The following is a 15,237-nucleotide window of genomic DNA, read 5'->3' on the forward strand; positions in this document are numbered from 1 at the left end:
AAATACCCGGCTATGTGTAAATGTGGCCTGATAGGACAGAAATATTGCTAACATCTTGGCCAAATGTAAACCAAGAACTGGAAAAGAGCATAATTCATATAATTTAGCACATTTATCCGCTTTATGTGTTGCTCAATCAACAACCAAGAAGGACTATTATAATGTACAACAGAAAAAGACCAAGACTTCTTGCTTCATTAACAAAATAAGAGAGTTGAACTTCTAAAGACGGAGTCACACTGAAGGTCAATCGGTTCTGATTGTTTCATAGTCTCGTGACAATCCAGACCCATATAAAATATTGATCCAAGCCCCAATCTGCTGTAGTTTTTCATTAGACTTGAACACAGGGAACCTATCCGGCAATTATATGGTTGTGCGTGGAAGAAAAAGTGTAGTAGCATTCTCAGCTTAATAACTACATTTGACTCAATGGCTGTTACGATTTATATGAACAATTGAGGCAAGACTGGTGTGAAAGAAATGTAATTGATGTGACAGATGTGCTCACATTTATTATAGAATATACAATAAACTGTATTTGTAGTTTAATAAATGAATGAAAAGATTCTCCGACTTTGAGCCCTTTGACCTGTAACGTGACATCTCTACTTTAGTGTCTGTGGTCAGAAGGGACATGTCCTGGGGGCAAGTATAGGAGGTATTAGACACCTTGGATTATTCACCAATTTACAGACCAACATTTTATATTTGTTTTTCAAATGAAAGATTCAGTGGACACATTCTCTAACCTTAATACACACGGCACAGGTATTTGTATTCTATTGTGTATATATTTTTTTATTTTGTATATATCTGTCATCCCTGTTCTTATATTTTATTTTATGTTGTGTTTAGTTTATTTAGTCTATTCCATTTGGTGTCTGTAAAGTGTTGGGCGCTACTATGACATCAAATTTCCCCTTGGGGATTAATAAAGTATATCTCTATCTATCTAACCTCTAACAGCATTCCTGCAGACCGTTATGGTTTTTGAATGTACTTTTACTTCCAATCTTGCGTGTCTTCTCATTTTGAAGGAGCTCCGTGTTCCGTCTCTGTGAAGTTTGATTTTGTTTGCTTACCAATTTCTTTTAGTGTTTCCTAGTTCAGAGCTTTGAGGTGGGCTGCCTAGCAATCAAGCTCTTCGTGCTTCTTAGTCAGGATTATCTCGTTTTCCTGCCGATCTTCAAGAGTACTATTCTTTGCCTTAAATTCACTCTTGGCCAGTCAGAGGTCTGGGTGTCCTCGTAACTTGGCCCAAACGTGTTTAAAGTTCATTGTCTTACTACACAGTAAAATTGACAGTGTTACCGTAACACTTAAAGAGTCCATTTTAATTCACATTAATACTAACACACATTAGAAAGGACAAAATGTAATTAGACAGCAATATAATGCTAATAACGTTAATTTGAACATTGATAATTCAGTTGGACAAAAAAGAAAACGATTGTATGCAGTAACTGATTCATATGAAACTAATTAGCTTTAAAGTTAATCCTTGGGACGAGTGCCCATGCAGTCAAAGGAGCATTTGCAGTATTTTCTATTTTACTGTCCTCTGTGCACATTAAAAACAACACAACAGTCACTCTACCTCTCTTGCCCACATTGCAGAGTTTGACGTTAGCTAGCTAGCTGTCACGGAACAGGAACTGTGGAGGAGGACTCGGACGCAGAGAGGAGGTTTTAACTAACAGTTTATTTATTCTTTAACAAAGAATCACAGGGAAAAAATCCTGGAAACAAATAACTCCTCCTCCGAAGAAGAAGGATGAACGGGAATAAAATAAAATGATCTAACACTAGGTTCGGCCTAGACAATGCTGAAACCTGGACTTGACTGACCAGGCGTGTGTGCAGGACGAAGGATCAGACACAGTGGCACAGGACAAGGGGAGACACAGACTATAAGGACACATGAGGGAAGTGGGGAATCAGACTGGTGACACATGCGGAAGGGCACGGAACCTGAAACGAGAGGAGAGTTCATTTCCAAAATAAAACAGGAAGTCACAAAACAAACATGGAGACAGGACAAAAACCCAACTTGACATACAGGTGTGACACTAGCCTTATTTTTGGCTTAACTGCAGCACATTCAAGCTAACGTTCAACCCTGTCGCGTTAGCTATTTTGATATGCTGTAAATGAAATCTGACTATGATAGTAGTTGTGATTTTATAATAGTTTTACCACAAAATGACCACCTCTTTTCTCCCTCTTTCTCTCAATACTGTGGCTAATTTCCATACTATCTTCACTCCAAGTCATTTTCACATTTTCCATCTGATTTTTGATGAAAGGAAAATGCCATTTCAACAATGCCCCCGTGTGTGTGTGTTATTTAATCAGCTGTAAATACAGCGGTGCACGGAGAGCGTCACGCGGTCTGCATCTATAGAAAACAACGTGCACGTTGGGGTCGGTTGGCAGCCCGTCGCTCCGTCACAAAGTGGAACAACGTATACGGCTCTTCATTCAGAGCGTGGAGAATGGATTCCTGGGCCGGAAAGCGTCCGTGAAGCTCGCGCGTGTTCACGTCTCCGCTCTGTCGGCGGAGGGAAGTCGTGAGGACGTTAAGGGTTTTAGTCGTGTGCTGCTGGTTCGTTATGTATATAAAAAAAGATGACTTTTAGCCGTGTGACGGTGTATGAGAAGTGGTCGTGGTGACGTCACCCGTTGGTTTGTGGACTTGATGGTATGAAGCCACGAGTTATAGAGACTATATGACTATATTACTGTATTACTTTATTACTATTATTATAATATTGTATTACTCTATTACTGTATTACTTTATTACTATTATTATAATATTGTATTACTCTATTACTGTATGACTATATTACTGTATTACTTTATTTCTATTATTATAATATTGTATTACTCTATTACTGTATGACTATATTACTTTATTACTATTATTATAATATTGTATTACTCTATTACTGTATTACTTTATTACTATTATTATAATATTGTATTACTCTATTACTGTATGACTATATTACTTTATTACTATTATTATAATATTGTATTACTCTATTACTGTATGACTATATTACTGTATTACTGTATGACTATATTATTTTATTACTATTATATTATTGTATTACTCTTATTACTGTATGACTATATTACTGTATTACTTTATTACTATTATTATTATATATACAAACACAATAGTCATCAAATTCAATAATATTATAGATCAACACATGTCAACAACTTTATTACACAGTTACAAGTATACTCCCTAACAACATCAAGCAATAACGGGGTGAGGGGTGTGTGTGTGTGTGTGTGTGTTAGTTAGAAATGAAGAAACAGAATAAGAAGAAAGCACTCAAAACAAGGCAGATCCTCACCGCAGCAGTAAAGTACAGTAACTGTAATTGTATCACACAAAAGCTGCGGAACTGGACCGATAACTGATGAAATACAGTCTGCTCGACCTCAGAAACTCAGGTTGCATCTACACGATTCACGTGGATGACACAAAGGGCGACAAGTTTGCAGCTATGTAACATGTGTCTATTTAAATGACCTGTCCTTGTAAAAGATTTGTTACAGACTGAGCAGCTGAAAGGTTTCTCTCCTGTGTGAGTTAGCATGTGACCCTTTAAAGTTCCCCTATGTGCAAAAGATGTTTTACACTCTGAGCAGCTGAAGGGTTTCTCTCCTGTGTGAGTCAACCTGTGTCTATTTAAAACTCCCCTCCGTGTAAAAGATTTATTACACTCTGAGCAGCTAAAACATTTCTGTCCTGTGTGAGCTAACATGTGTCTGTTTAAAGTTCCCTTATGTGTAAAAGATGCTCTACAGACTGAGCAGCTGAAAGGTTTCTCTCCTGTGTGAGTTAACATGTGACTATTTAAATGAGCACTCCTTTTAAAAGATGTTTTACAGACTGAGCAATTGAAAGGTTTCTCTCCTGTGTGAGTTATCATGTGTAACTTCAGATTTGACTTGCGCTTAAAGCTTTTATCACAAACTGAGCAGCTGAAAGGTTTCTCTCCTGTATGAGTTATCGTGTGTAACTTCAGATTTGACTTGCGCTTAAAGCTTTTATCACAAACTGAGCAATTGAAAGGTTTCTCTCCTGTATGAGTTATCATGTGACTATTTAAAGCTCCCTTCTTTACAAAGGATGCTCTACAGACTGAGCAGCTGAATGGTTTCTCTCCTGTGTGAGTTAACATGTGTAACTTCCGAGTTGACTTGCGCTTAAAGCTTTTATCACAAACTGAGCAATTGAACATGTTCCCTCTTGTGTGGATTATCATGTGTTTCTTCAAAGAGTTTGGACCTGATTGAGGTTTTCTGGTCTCCTTCCAATCATCACAGTCATCTGGATCTGAGTTCCTGTCTGGTTCTGGTCCTCCACAATCCTCTCCCTCAGCTTCTGTTTCCATATGTCCAGTTTGTCTTTGATGAAGCTGAGAGGACTGAGCTTCCTCTTCGTCATCTTCACTCTTTACAGGAGTGAATGAGAACGTGAACCCAGCCTGCTCCAGCCCTGGAAGCTGATCTCCCTCCTGACTGGTCCACAGGTCCTCTTTAATGTGAGGGGGCTCTGGGTCCTCCTGTTCCTCTTTCATGTGAGAGGGCTCTGGGTCCTCCTGTTCCTCTTTAATGTGTGGGGGCTCTGGGTCCTCCTGTTCCTCTTTCATGTGAGAGGGCTCTGGGTCCTCCTGGTCACCGTGTTCCTCTTTAACGTGTGGGGGCTCTGGGTCCTCCTGGTCTTCTTTAACGTGTGGGGGCTCTGGGTCCTCCTGGTCTTCTTTAACGTGTGGGGGCTCTGGGTCCTCCTGGTCTTCTTTAACGTGTGGGGGCTCTGGGTCCTCCTGGTCCTCTTTAATGTGAGAGGGCTCTGGGTCCTCCTGGTCACCGTGTTCCTCTTTAATATGTGGGGGCTCTGGGTCCTCCTGGTCTTCTTTAACGTGTGGGGGCTCTGGGTTCTCCTGGTCCTCCTGTTCCTCTTTAATGTGAGAGGGCTCTGGGTCCTCCTGGTCACCGTTTTCCTCTTTAATATGTGGGGGCTCTGGGTTCTCCTGGTTCTCCTGTTCCTCTTTAATGTGTGGGGGCTCTGGGTACTCCTGGTCCAGACTGGAGCTCCAGACCTGCTGCCCAGGGGGAACCTCTTGTTGAACCACCAACAGCTGCTGGATGTCTGTGGAGAATACAATAAGTACCTGAGATGTGGTACAGTACAAAGTACAACAAGTACCTGAGATGCAGTACAGTACAAAGTACAACAAGTACCTGAGATGTAGTACAGTACAAAGTACAACAAGTACCTGAGATGCAGTACAGTACAAAGTACAACAAGTACCTGAGATGTAGTACAGTACAAAGTACAACAAGTACCTGAGATGTAGTACAGTACAAAGTACAACAAGTACCTGAGATGCAGTACAGTACAAAGTACAACAAGTACCTGGGTGTTCACTTGAACAATAAACTGGATCACACTCATCACTTCACAAAGAGGGACAGAGCAGACCATCTGCTGAGGAGACTGAGGTCTCTTGGACCTTCTTTGACTCTGTGGTGGCATCAGCCATCTTTTATGGAGTGGTCTGCTGGAGCAGCAGCAGCTCCACAGCTGACAGGAAGAGACTGAACTAACTGGTAAAGGAGGCCAGCGGTGTGCTGGTGTACACTGGATATGGTGGAGGTGGTCATCTTTCACCCCCCTGTCTCTTATTCAAGTTCTTACCTTGGTAACCTCTGCCCGCTCGACCACCTGCCCCCTTGACCCCATCCCGTCTCACATTCTCCAGTCTATTGCTCCCGACCGTCTTCCCTTTCTCACCCATCTTATTAACACCTCCCTCTCAACTGGCTGTTTCCTTAACTCTCTGAAGGAGGCGGAGTCAACCCTCTCCTGAAGAAACCCACTTTCAACCCGTCTGAAGTCAACAACTACAGACCTGAAGTCAATAACTACAGACCCGTCTCTCTCCTCCCCTTCCTTTCCAAAACTCTAGAGCGAGCTATCTCTAACCAAGTCTCCTCCTATCTCCAAAGTAACAACCTTCTAGACCCCCACCAGTCTGGATTCAAGGCCGGCAGCCTCTCTCTCCTCTGTCCTTATCCTTCTAGACCTTTCCGCTGCCTTTGACACAGTGAACCACCAGATCCTCATGTCCTCCCTCCAGGACCTGGTATCTCAGGCACCGCACTCTCACTCTTCTCATCCTACCTCACCGATCGCACTTACCGGGTAACCTGGAGAGGATCTGTGTCTGAGCCTTGTCCTCTGACTACTGGGGTCCCTCAGGGTTCAGTCCTTGGTCCTCTTCTCTTCTCTCTGTACACCAACTCTCTCGGCTCTGTCATTCACTCGCATGGCTTCTCCTACCACAGCTACGCCACTGCAACAACACGCTCCTGTAGGTACATGCTGTACAACATCAGGATAATACGACCTCTTCTCACTCAGAAGGCAGAACAGGTTCTGGTCCAGGCTCTGGTCATCTCACGTCTAGACTACTGTAACTCCCTCCTGGCAGGTCTACCTGCTAATGCCATTCGACCTCTACAGCTCATCCAGAATGCAGCTGCTCGACTGGTCTTCAACCTAAATTCACCAACACTACTCCGCTCCTCTGCTCCCGTCACTGGTTACCAGTGGCTGCCCACATCTGCTTCAAAACATTGGTTCTTGCCGTCTACATCCAAGACATGGTCAAACTGTACACCCCAGCCCGTTCACTCCGCTCGACATCCTCCAAGCGTCTTGACACTACGAGCTAATTACTGGACAAAGTCACGACTGTTTGCTGTCCTCGCTCCTCATTGGTGGAATGAGCTCCCCATTGACATTAGGACAGCAGAAAGTCTCTACATCTTCGACCGGAAACTAAAAAAACATTTTTCCAACTATACCTTGAAAGACTGATTAGCACTTCAGTAGCACTTGAATGGCACCTACTTACTACAACCAGCTGAGCTCCCAGTAGAGTAGCAGCAGCCAGTTAGATTCAACAATGGCACGACGTCAGTGAGTAACTTTTTTTATATACACTATATATATATATATATATATATATATATATAGTGTATATAAAAAAAAGTTTTATATACACTAGATATATATATATATATATATATATATAGTGTATATTAAAAAAAAGTTACTCACTGACGTTGTCAGTATATATATATATATATATATATATATATATATATATATATATGTATATATATGCACTGTGCAAAATAGTTATGTTTAGTCTGTCTGTATAGATAATATTCAGTTATTATCAGTTTAAAGTGATAAAGAAACAAAGGACCAACCTGCTCTTTGTAACCGGACCACATTCATCACTTCACAAAAAGTACAATATGTACCTCTGAGATGTATTGTAGTAAAACGTATGACCGTGTTTAAATACTGCAGTACAGTACCTGTAACTCTACCTCAGTACATGGTGTGAATACTTCCTCCAGAACTGGTTCCATCAGTTTAAAGTGATAAAGAAACAAAGAGAACCAACCTGCTCTTTGTAACCGGACTTCCGGGTTGAACCCAGCGTCCAGTCGTTTCCGGTATCGCTCGTTCTCCTCTCTGGAACTACAAAGTTCCTCCTCGTACTCTGCTATCGTTCTTTCAAACAGACCAAAGATCTCTTGCGCAGCCGCAGTTAGTCGCTGGTTGACTAAACATCTCAGCTGTTGGACTTTAGACATCTTCAGAAAACGTTTCCTCCAGACAACTCCGTTAAAAACGCGTCTCTCACTCGGCCCCGCTCGGTGTCGCTCGGCTCCGTTCGGGTCCGTCTCCCTCCTGCTGGCGCGCTGACGTCATGAGCTCCGCAGGACACGAGGAGACGATCCGGACGTGTTCAATGAAGCGGAACCACACAGAGTCCACTCAGACAGGTCCACGTGCACGTTGTGGGTCGATGCAACACATCGTTTAGTCTCTATCAAGAGCCACTGCGACTGCGCAGTATGGCCGAGTTCCGTCTCCGGCTACTTCCTGCTAGCTTCGTGAGTCTGAGGCGATGACGTTCGAAGCCTCGCGAGCCGGTCGTACCACGTGACTGACTCGGGAAATGGTTCGTTTTTGGTCCGCGATTCGAAATAAAAAGGGGCAGCGAAACGCAACGGATTCCCCGATCACATTGTGTGGACTTGGGACTTTTATTGCGGATTTGTTTTGCAAAATATTTCAAACTTATTTTGTTGCGATGGAACCAGCAAGAAAGAGGAAAGAGCACCGTGGACATGTTGCTATTGCAACAGGCTGTCTCATGTGTTTTGGTTTTGGAGATGATATGTCCCTTCGGGGTTGCCGTAGAGAGGAACAGTAACTGGACTCGGGGGTGGTGTGGAAGTTCTCACCTCAAATAATCCGTTTACTTTAATCAGATTGTGTTAAAAATATTAAATTCTGAGCTCCTCAGTGAAACGATGACGTCACAGAGGAGAGGGGCTCGACACGTTAATAGTTTATAATATATATATATTTATATATATATTCACCACGAACATTGCTAACACTTGAACATGTTGAAAAAAATTATTATATTGTTTTCCAATTTTATAAAATATAGTATTAAAGAAATAAATGTGCTTTTTTATTTTATTTTTTAATGATTATAATAACTGTTATTCTGGCGTAAAGACGTGTTCTAGTTCGCTCTACTTCTTGTCATGATGGCTCTGTTTCCAGAGATGAGCAGGACTTTTATATATTAATTTTGTTAAGAAATATATTAAAATAAAAGGGTGTATGTATTACTCGGCAGTTAAAAGCCCTCAACAAGAAGCCAAGGAGGAAAAGAAGGAGAAGAAGGCGGCTGCAGCTAGAACGCTGTAGTTGTAGTCCAGCGAGTTAATATCCAGCATGCACATGGTTTTATCTGGACCCTGAACCTGGTTGTATCTGGACCCTGGTCCTGCCCTTTTATGATTATTATTCTACTATCCACTGTTGTTGTTATTGTTGGTAGTTGTAACTTCTCCATCATCCTCGTACTCTCATCAAATATATTTGATAACTTGAACATTTTGCTCGATTTGGGTCGTGGCTTGTCATTCAGGGGTGATGGGGAGTCCCAGCCAGACCAGTGGAGAACCACCGCCTCAGATCAGTAGAGAACCACTGCACCAGACCAGTGGAGAACCACTGTTCCAGACCAGTAGAGAACCACTGCACCAGACCAGTGGAGAACCACTGCCACAGACCAGTGGAGAACCACTGTTCCAGACCAGTAGAGAACCACTGCACCAGACCAGTGGAGAACCACTGCCACAGACCAGTGGAGAACCACCGCCCCAGACCAGTAGAGAACCACTGCACCAGACCAGTGGAGAACCACCGCCCCAGACCACATCTTACACACATGTTCTTAGCAGCTCACTCTTTGTTGGACCAGAGTTATGTCCTTCTCAACTGTGACAAAAAAGTTAACGTAATAACGTGCGTTTTTATCTTTGATACAGTAATATGGGTTATAATCAATATCATTTAATTAAATGGATGTATCTTGTATATTAAAGACATTTGCTTTTATTTATATATATATATATATATATATATATATATATATATATACACGGTATATATATGTATGTATATATATACACCGTGTATATGAATATATGTATATATATACACTGTGTATATGAATATATATACATATATCTATATATGTATATATATACCTCTTCATCAGGACAACTTACTCCTTTTCTACCATTCATAAATCTCAATGAACTATTGCAACAATAATAGTCCCATAAAGCTCAACTCTATGACAGAGCAGCTACAGTCTGCTAAAACATCCTGAAAATAATATATTTCATATTACCTGTATAAACTAAACATTTGTATATGTGCTCTGCAGCAGACTGTGTTTATTATTCAGGGTTAGATTAGTTAGTTGAAGGGTCTTTGGTAAGTCTTATGTGTTGTGTAGCTGGTGATTGTTACTGTATAGTATATGCAATTGTTCAAACTCTGCTACATGTACTTTAAATAGTAATTCTTTAGTGTCTGCTCCACTGTTCTCAGGCTGCAGCCTGTCAGGGGGTCTCATCCCACATACCTCAGATGATTGTTCTTCAATACTGAATTTAAACTGTTGAGAATCAATGAACCTGAAGTGGATTTATTTAGGTTTTAGAGGACGAATGGACTGGAGGACAATACATCCTGAAGGGGGCAGTAAAGCAACGTCGAGGCTGCCAACTGCCGTAAACCCAAAGAAGAAGAAGTCGTACCGGAAACCGTCCACCAAAGACATGCGCAGTCTGCTGGAGTTCCTCCCGACTTGTAAACCGGTTTCCCCGCGTGAGTCCAACTCTTTTAGCCACACGGTTCTTCAGATACAACCGGAAGCACCCACCAGAACCCGGATGTGTGGACACGTCACTACCCACCAGAACCCGGATGTGTGGACACACTTGTTGAAGTGGACTTTGTACAAACCTCAGACTCACGAAGCTAGCGTCGCGTGCTAGCAGGAAGTAGCCGGAGACGGAACTCGGCCACTGCGCAGTCGCAGTGGCTCTTGATAGAGACTAAACGATGTGTTGCATCGACCCACAACGTGCACGTGGACCTGTCTGAGTGGACTCTGTGTGGTTCCGCTTCATTGAACACGTCCGGATCGTCTCCTCGTGTCCTGCGGAGCTCATGACGTCAGCGCGCCAGCAGGAGGGAGACGGACCCGAACGGAGCCGAGCGACACCGAGCGGGGCCGAGTGAGAGACGCGTTTTTAACGGAGTTGTCTGGAGGAAACGTTTTCTGAAGATGTCTAAAGTCCAACAGCTGAGATGTTTAGTCAACCAGCGACTAACTGCGGCTGCGCAAGAGATCTTGGGTCTGTTTGAAAGAACGATAGCAGAGTACGAGGAGGAACTTTGTAGTTCCAGAGAGGAGAACGAGCGACACCGGAAACGACTGGACGCCGTGTTCAACCCGGAAGTCCGGTTACAAAGAGCAGGTTGGTTCTCTTTGTTTCTTTATCACTTTAAACTGATGGAACCAGTTCTGGAGGAAGTATTCACACCATGTACTGAGGTAGAGTTACAGGTACTGTACTGCAGTATTTAAACACGGTCATACGTTTTACTACAATACATCTCAGAGGTACATATTGTACTTTTTGTGAAGTGATGAATGTGATCCAGTTTATTTTTCAAGTGAAGACCCAGGTACTTGTTGTACTTTGTACTGTACTACATCTCAGAGGTATATATTAACTTTGTACTATACTATTCATCAAAGGTACATATTGTACTTTGTACTGCACTACATCTCAGATACTTGTTGTACTTTGTACTGCACTACATCTCAGGTACTTGTTGTACTTTGTACTGCACTACATCTCAGGTACTTGTTGTACTTTGTACTGCACTACATCTCAGGTACTTGTTGTACTTTGTACTGTACCACATCTCAGGTACTTGTTGTACTGTACTACATCTCAGGTACTTGTTGTACTTTGTACTGTACCACATCTCAGGTACTTGTTGTACTTTGTACTGTACTACATCTCATGTACTTGTACTTTGTACTGTACTACATCTCAGGTACTTGTTGTACTGTACTACATCTCATGTACTTGTTGTACTTTGTACTGTACCACATCTCAGGTACTTGTTGTACTTTGTACTGTACCACATCTCATGTACTTTGTACTGTACTACATCTCATGTACTTGTTGTACTTTGTACTGTACTACATCTCAGGTACTTGTTGTACTGTACTACATCTCATGTACTTGTTGTACTTTGTACTGTACTACATCTCAGGTACTTGTACTTTGTACTGTACTACATCTCAGGTACTTGTTTTATTTTTCCAGATGACAGTTTCTCTTCTTTCTGTGTTCTTGTCATTTCAAATCATGACTTATTGATTTCACTTCAGAGTTCTTTCCTCCTCTCCCTCTAAACCCTGTCCTCACACCCCAATAGTCCCGGCTTGCTCTTGGATTTGTACTCAAACTGTATTCATGTACTCCGATTTAGTTCTTCTTGCTCAGATCTTCTGCTCTCCAGCTTCAGGCTGCGTTTGCTTCACTGGAACGTCCCTGATGGAGGACTGGTTCCTCCTCTTCTGCAGCCCAAGGCTTTATTATATTGCTCCATTTGTGAATAAAAAGATAATTAATGACAACAGCAGCATTTTTATTTAGAGGTCATGCTTCTCTCATTCACAACGAATTCACTGCTTTTTCAGTGATAAACCTCTTGTACAATAAACATTTTAATATGAGATTTCTAAGACATATAAATTTATTATTTTTCCTCCACAGACGTCCAGCAGCTGTTGGTGGTTCAACAAGAGGTTCCCCCTGATCAGCAGGTCTGGAGCTCCAGTCTGGAACAGGAGGACCCAGAGCCCCCACACATTAAAGAGGACCAGGAGGACCCTGAGCCCCCACACATTAAAGAGGAACAGGAGGACCCAGAGCCCCCACACATTAAAGAGGAACAGGAGGACCCAGAGCCCCCACACATTAAAGAGGAACAGGAAGACCCAGAGCCCCCTCACATTAAAGAGGAACTGTGGACCAGTCAGGAGGGAGATCAGCTTCCAGGGCTGGAGCAGGCTGGGTTCACGTTCTCATTCACTCCTGTGAAGAGTGAAGATGACGAAGAGGAAGCTCAGTCCTCTCAGCTTCATCAAAGACAAACTGGACATATGGAAACAGAAGCTGAGGGAGAGGATTGTGGAGGACCAGAACCAGACAGGAACTCAGATCCAGATGACTGTGATGATTGGAAGGAGACCAGAGAACCTCAGTCAGGTTTAAACTCTCTGAATAATGATGAAGTTCATGTCAGTGATTCAAAATGTAGTTCTGGTGAGAAACCGTTAAGCTGCTCTGAATGTGGGAAAAAATTTCACCTCAAGGGAGTTTTGAATAAACACATGAGAATCCACACAAGAGAGAAACCCTTCAGCTGCTCAGTTTGTAAAACATCTTTTACACAGAGTGGAACTTTAAAGGGTCACATGTTAACTCACACAGGAGAGAAACCATTCAGCTGCTCAGTTTGTGAAGCATCTTTTATTAGTAGGGGTCATTTAAAGTGTCACATGTTAACTCACACAAGAGAGAAACCCTTCAGCTGCTCAGTCTGTGAGCAAAGCTTTAAGCGCAAGTCAACTCTGAAGAGACACATGTTAACTCACACAGAAGAGAAACCATTCAGCTGCTCAGTTTGTGATCAAAGCTTTAAGCGCAAGGCAAATCTGAAGAGACACATGTTGAATCACACAGGAGAGAAACCCTTCAGCTGCTCAGTCTGTGAAGCATCTTTTTTTAGTAGGGGTCATTTAAAGGGTCACATGTTAAATCACAAAGGAGAGAAACTTTTCAGCTGCTCAGTCTGTAAAACATCTTTTATACGGAGAGATCATTTAAATAGACACATGTTAACTCACACAGGAGAGAAACCTTTCAGCTGCTCAGTCTGTAAAACATCTTTTACACAGAGAGGAACTTTAAAGGGTCACATGTTAACTCACACAGGAGAGAAACCCTTTTGCTGCTCTGTCTGTAAAGCATCTTTTACACTGAGGGGAGCTTTAAATAGACACAGGTTGACTCACACAGGAAAGAAACCTTTCAGCTGCTCAGAGTGTAAAACATCTTTTGCACATAAGGACACTTTAAATACTCACATGCTAACTCACACAGGAGAGAAACCTTTCAGCTGCTCAGTCTGTAAAACATATTTTACACGGAGAGATCATTTAAATAGACACATGTTACATAGCTGCAAACTTGTCGCCCTTTGACCAAATTCTGCGTTTTGAGATCAGAATGTGTCATCCACGTGAATCGTGTAGATGCAACCTGAGTTTCTGAGGTCGAGCAGACTGTATTTCATCAGTTATCGGTCCAGTTCCGCGGCTTTTGTGTGATACAATTACAGTTACTGTACTTTACTGCTGCGGTGAGGATCTGCCTTGTTTTGAGTGCTTTCTTCTTATTCTGTTTCTTCATTTCTAACTAACACACACACACACACACACACCCCTCACCCCGTTATTGCTTTATGTTGTTAGGGAGTATACTTGTAACTATGTAATCAATTGTTGACATGTGTTGATCTACAATATTATTGAATTCTATGACTATTGTTAAGGTAAATAAACCCTGTTATAGTTTTAAAGAGCAGTTTATGTGATTATTGTCTGCATATGTGTTGTGATGATAGCGGTTGTTATCGTCAGAGCTCAGATTCAAACCTTGAACTACACTATATAACCCGGCAAATTTGACCGTACCCGGTTTTGAGTCCTTTTAAGTTAAAATAACATATCATTAAAGCTGCGAGCAGCGATGAACGGGTCCTCGCTCACCCGCACCAGTCGGGGAGATGTAAATTTATCCATAAGGAGAGAGAGAAGAGGAGATAGGTGCTCAGTGTATCCTAAAACATCCCCCAGCAGCCTATAAGCCTATAGCAGCATATCAAGGGGCTGGACCAGGGCAAACCTGATTCAGCCCTAACTATAAGCACTATTAAAGAGGAAAGTCTTAAGTCTATTCTTGAATGAGGTGACTGTGTCTGCCTCCCGGACTGAAAGTGGAAGCTGGTTCTATAAAAGAGGAGCTTGATAACTGAAGGCTCTGGCTCCCATCCTACTTTTTAGGACTCTAGGAACCACGAGTAGCCCCGCATTTAGTGAGCAGCTCTCTAGTGGGGCAATATGGTACTACAAGCTCCTTTAGATATGATGGTGCATCACCAATCAAGGCTTTGTAGGTGAGAAGAAGAAAGGGCAAGAGATCATCAATCTTGCCTCTAATAGTTAAAATCTTTTCCTTGAAGAAGTTCATGAAGTCATTACTACTGAGGTCTATAGGAATACACGGCTCCACAGAGCTGTGACTCTCTGTCAGCCTGGCTACAGTGCTAAAGAGAACCTTGGGGTTGTTCTTATTTTTCTCTATTACTGATGAGTAATAGGCTGCTCTGGCATTACGGAGAGCCTTTTTATATGTTTTAAGACTATCTCGCCAAACTAAGCGTGATTCTTCCAGATTGGTGGAACGCCATATGCTTTCAAGCTTTCGTGAAGTTTGCTTTAGGTCGCGGGTCTGAGGGTTATACCAGGGAGCAAACCTCCTTTGCCTCACTGTGTTTTTCTTCAGTGGGGCTATCGAGTCTAGTGTCATTCTCAGTGAGCCTGTAGCACTGTCGACAATATGATCAATCTGGGACGGACTAAAGTTAGCACAGGAGTCCT

At 42.3% G+C, this 15,237-nt stretch overlaps 2 protein-coding genes across 2 annotated transcripts; one reads left to right on the forward strand and one right to left on the reverse strand.

Annotated features, from left to right (window-relative positions):
- Positions 1–3,267: 3,267 nt before the first annotated feature.
- LOC117745751 (gastrula zinc finger protein XlCGF57.1-like) lies at positions 3,268–8,021 on the reverse strand. Its single transcript, XM_034554278.1, has 3 exons — positions 7,510–8,021; positions 5,037–5,177; positions 3,268–4,634 (listed from the first exon to the last, which is right to left on the reverse strand). Exons 1-3 carry the CDS (start codon positions 7,700–7,702, stop codon positions 3,469–3,471), a joined length of 1,500 nt encoding a protein of 499 aa, XP_034410169.1. The 5' UTR covers positions 7,703–8,021; the 3' UTR covers positions 3,268–3,468.
- A 2,199-nt stretch (positions 8,022–10,220) lies between these two features.
- LOC117745752 (gastrula zinc finger protein XlCGF57.1-like) lies at positions 10,221–14,043 on the forward strand. The gene is made up of 3 exons (XM_034554280.1): positions 10,221–10,969; positions 12,287–12,418; positions 12,470–14,043. Exons 1-3 carry the CDS (start codon positions 10,777–10,779, stop codon positions 13,777–13,779), a joined length of 1,635 nt encoding a protein of 544 aa, XP_034410171.1. The 5' UTR covers positions 10,221–10,776; the 3' UTR covers positions 13,780–14,043.
- Positions 14,044–15,237: the final 1,194 nt, after the last annotated feature.

The sequence above is a fragment of the Cyclopterus lumpus genome, chromosome 16 (assembly GCF_009769545.1).
Source record: "Cyclopterus lumpus isolate fCycLum1 chromosome 16, fCycLum1.pri, whole genome shotgun sequence".
NCBI lineage: Eukaryota > Metazoa > Chordata > Actinopteri > Perciformes > Cyclopteridae > Cyclopterus > Cyclopterus lumpus.

Excerpts from the sequence above, each read along its gene's own strand:
- LOC117745751 (XM_034554278.1), bottom strand. The coding sequence starts at position 7,702 with ATGTCTAAAGTCCAACAGCTGAGATGTTTAGTCAACCAGCGACTAACT. Across the intron at positions 5,178-7,509 it reads AGTCCGGTTACAAAGAGCAG|ACATCCAGCAGCTGTTGGTG; the intron begins GTTGGTTCTCTT and ends TATTCTCCACAG. Across the intron at positions 4,635-5,036 it reads GAACCCAGAGCCCCCACATA|AGGAACAGGAGGACCCAGAG; the intron begins TTAAAGAGGAAA and ends CACACATTAAAG.
- LOC117745752 (XM_034554280.1), top strand. The coding sequence starts at position 10,777 with ATGTCTAAAGTCCAACAGCTGAGATGTTTAGTCAACCAGCGACTAACT. Across the intron at positions 10,970-12,286 it reads AGTCCGGTTACAAAGAGCAG|ACGTCCAGCAGCTGTTGGTG; the intron begins GTTGGTTCTCTT and ends TTTCCTCCACAG. Across the intron at positions 12,419-12,469 it reads GGACCCTGAGCCCCCACACA|AGGACCCAGAGCCCCCACAC; the intron begins TTAAAGAGGAAC and ends AAGAGGAACAGG.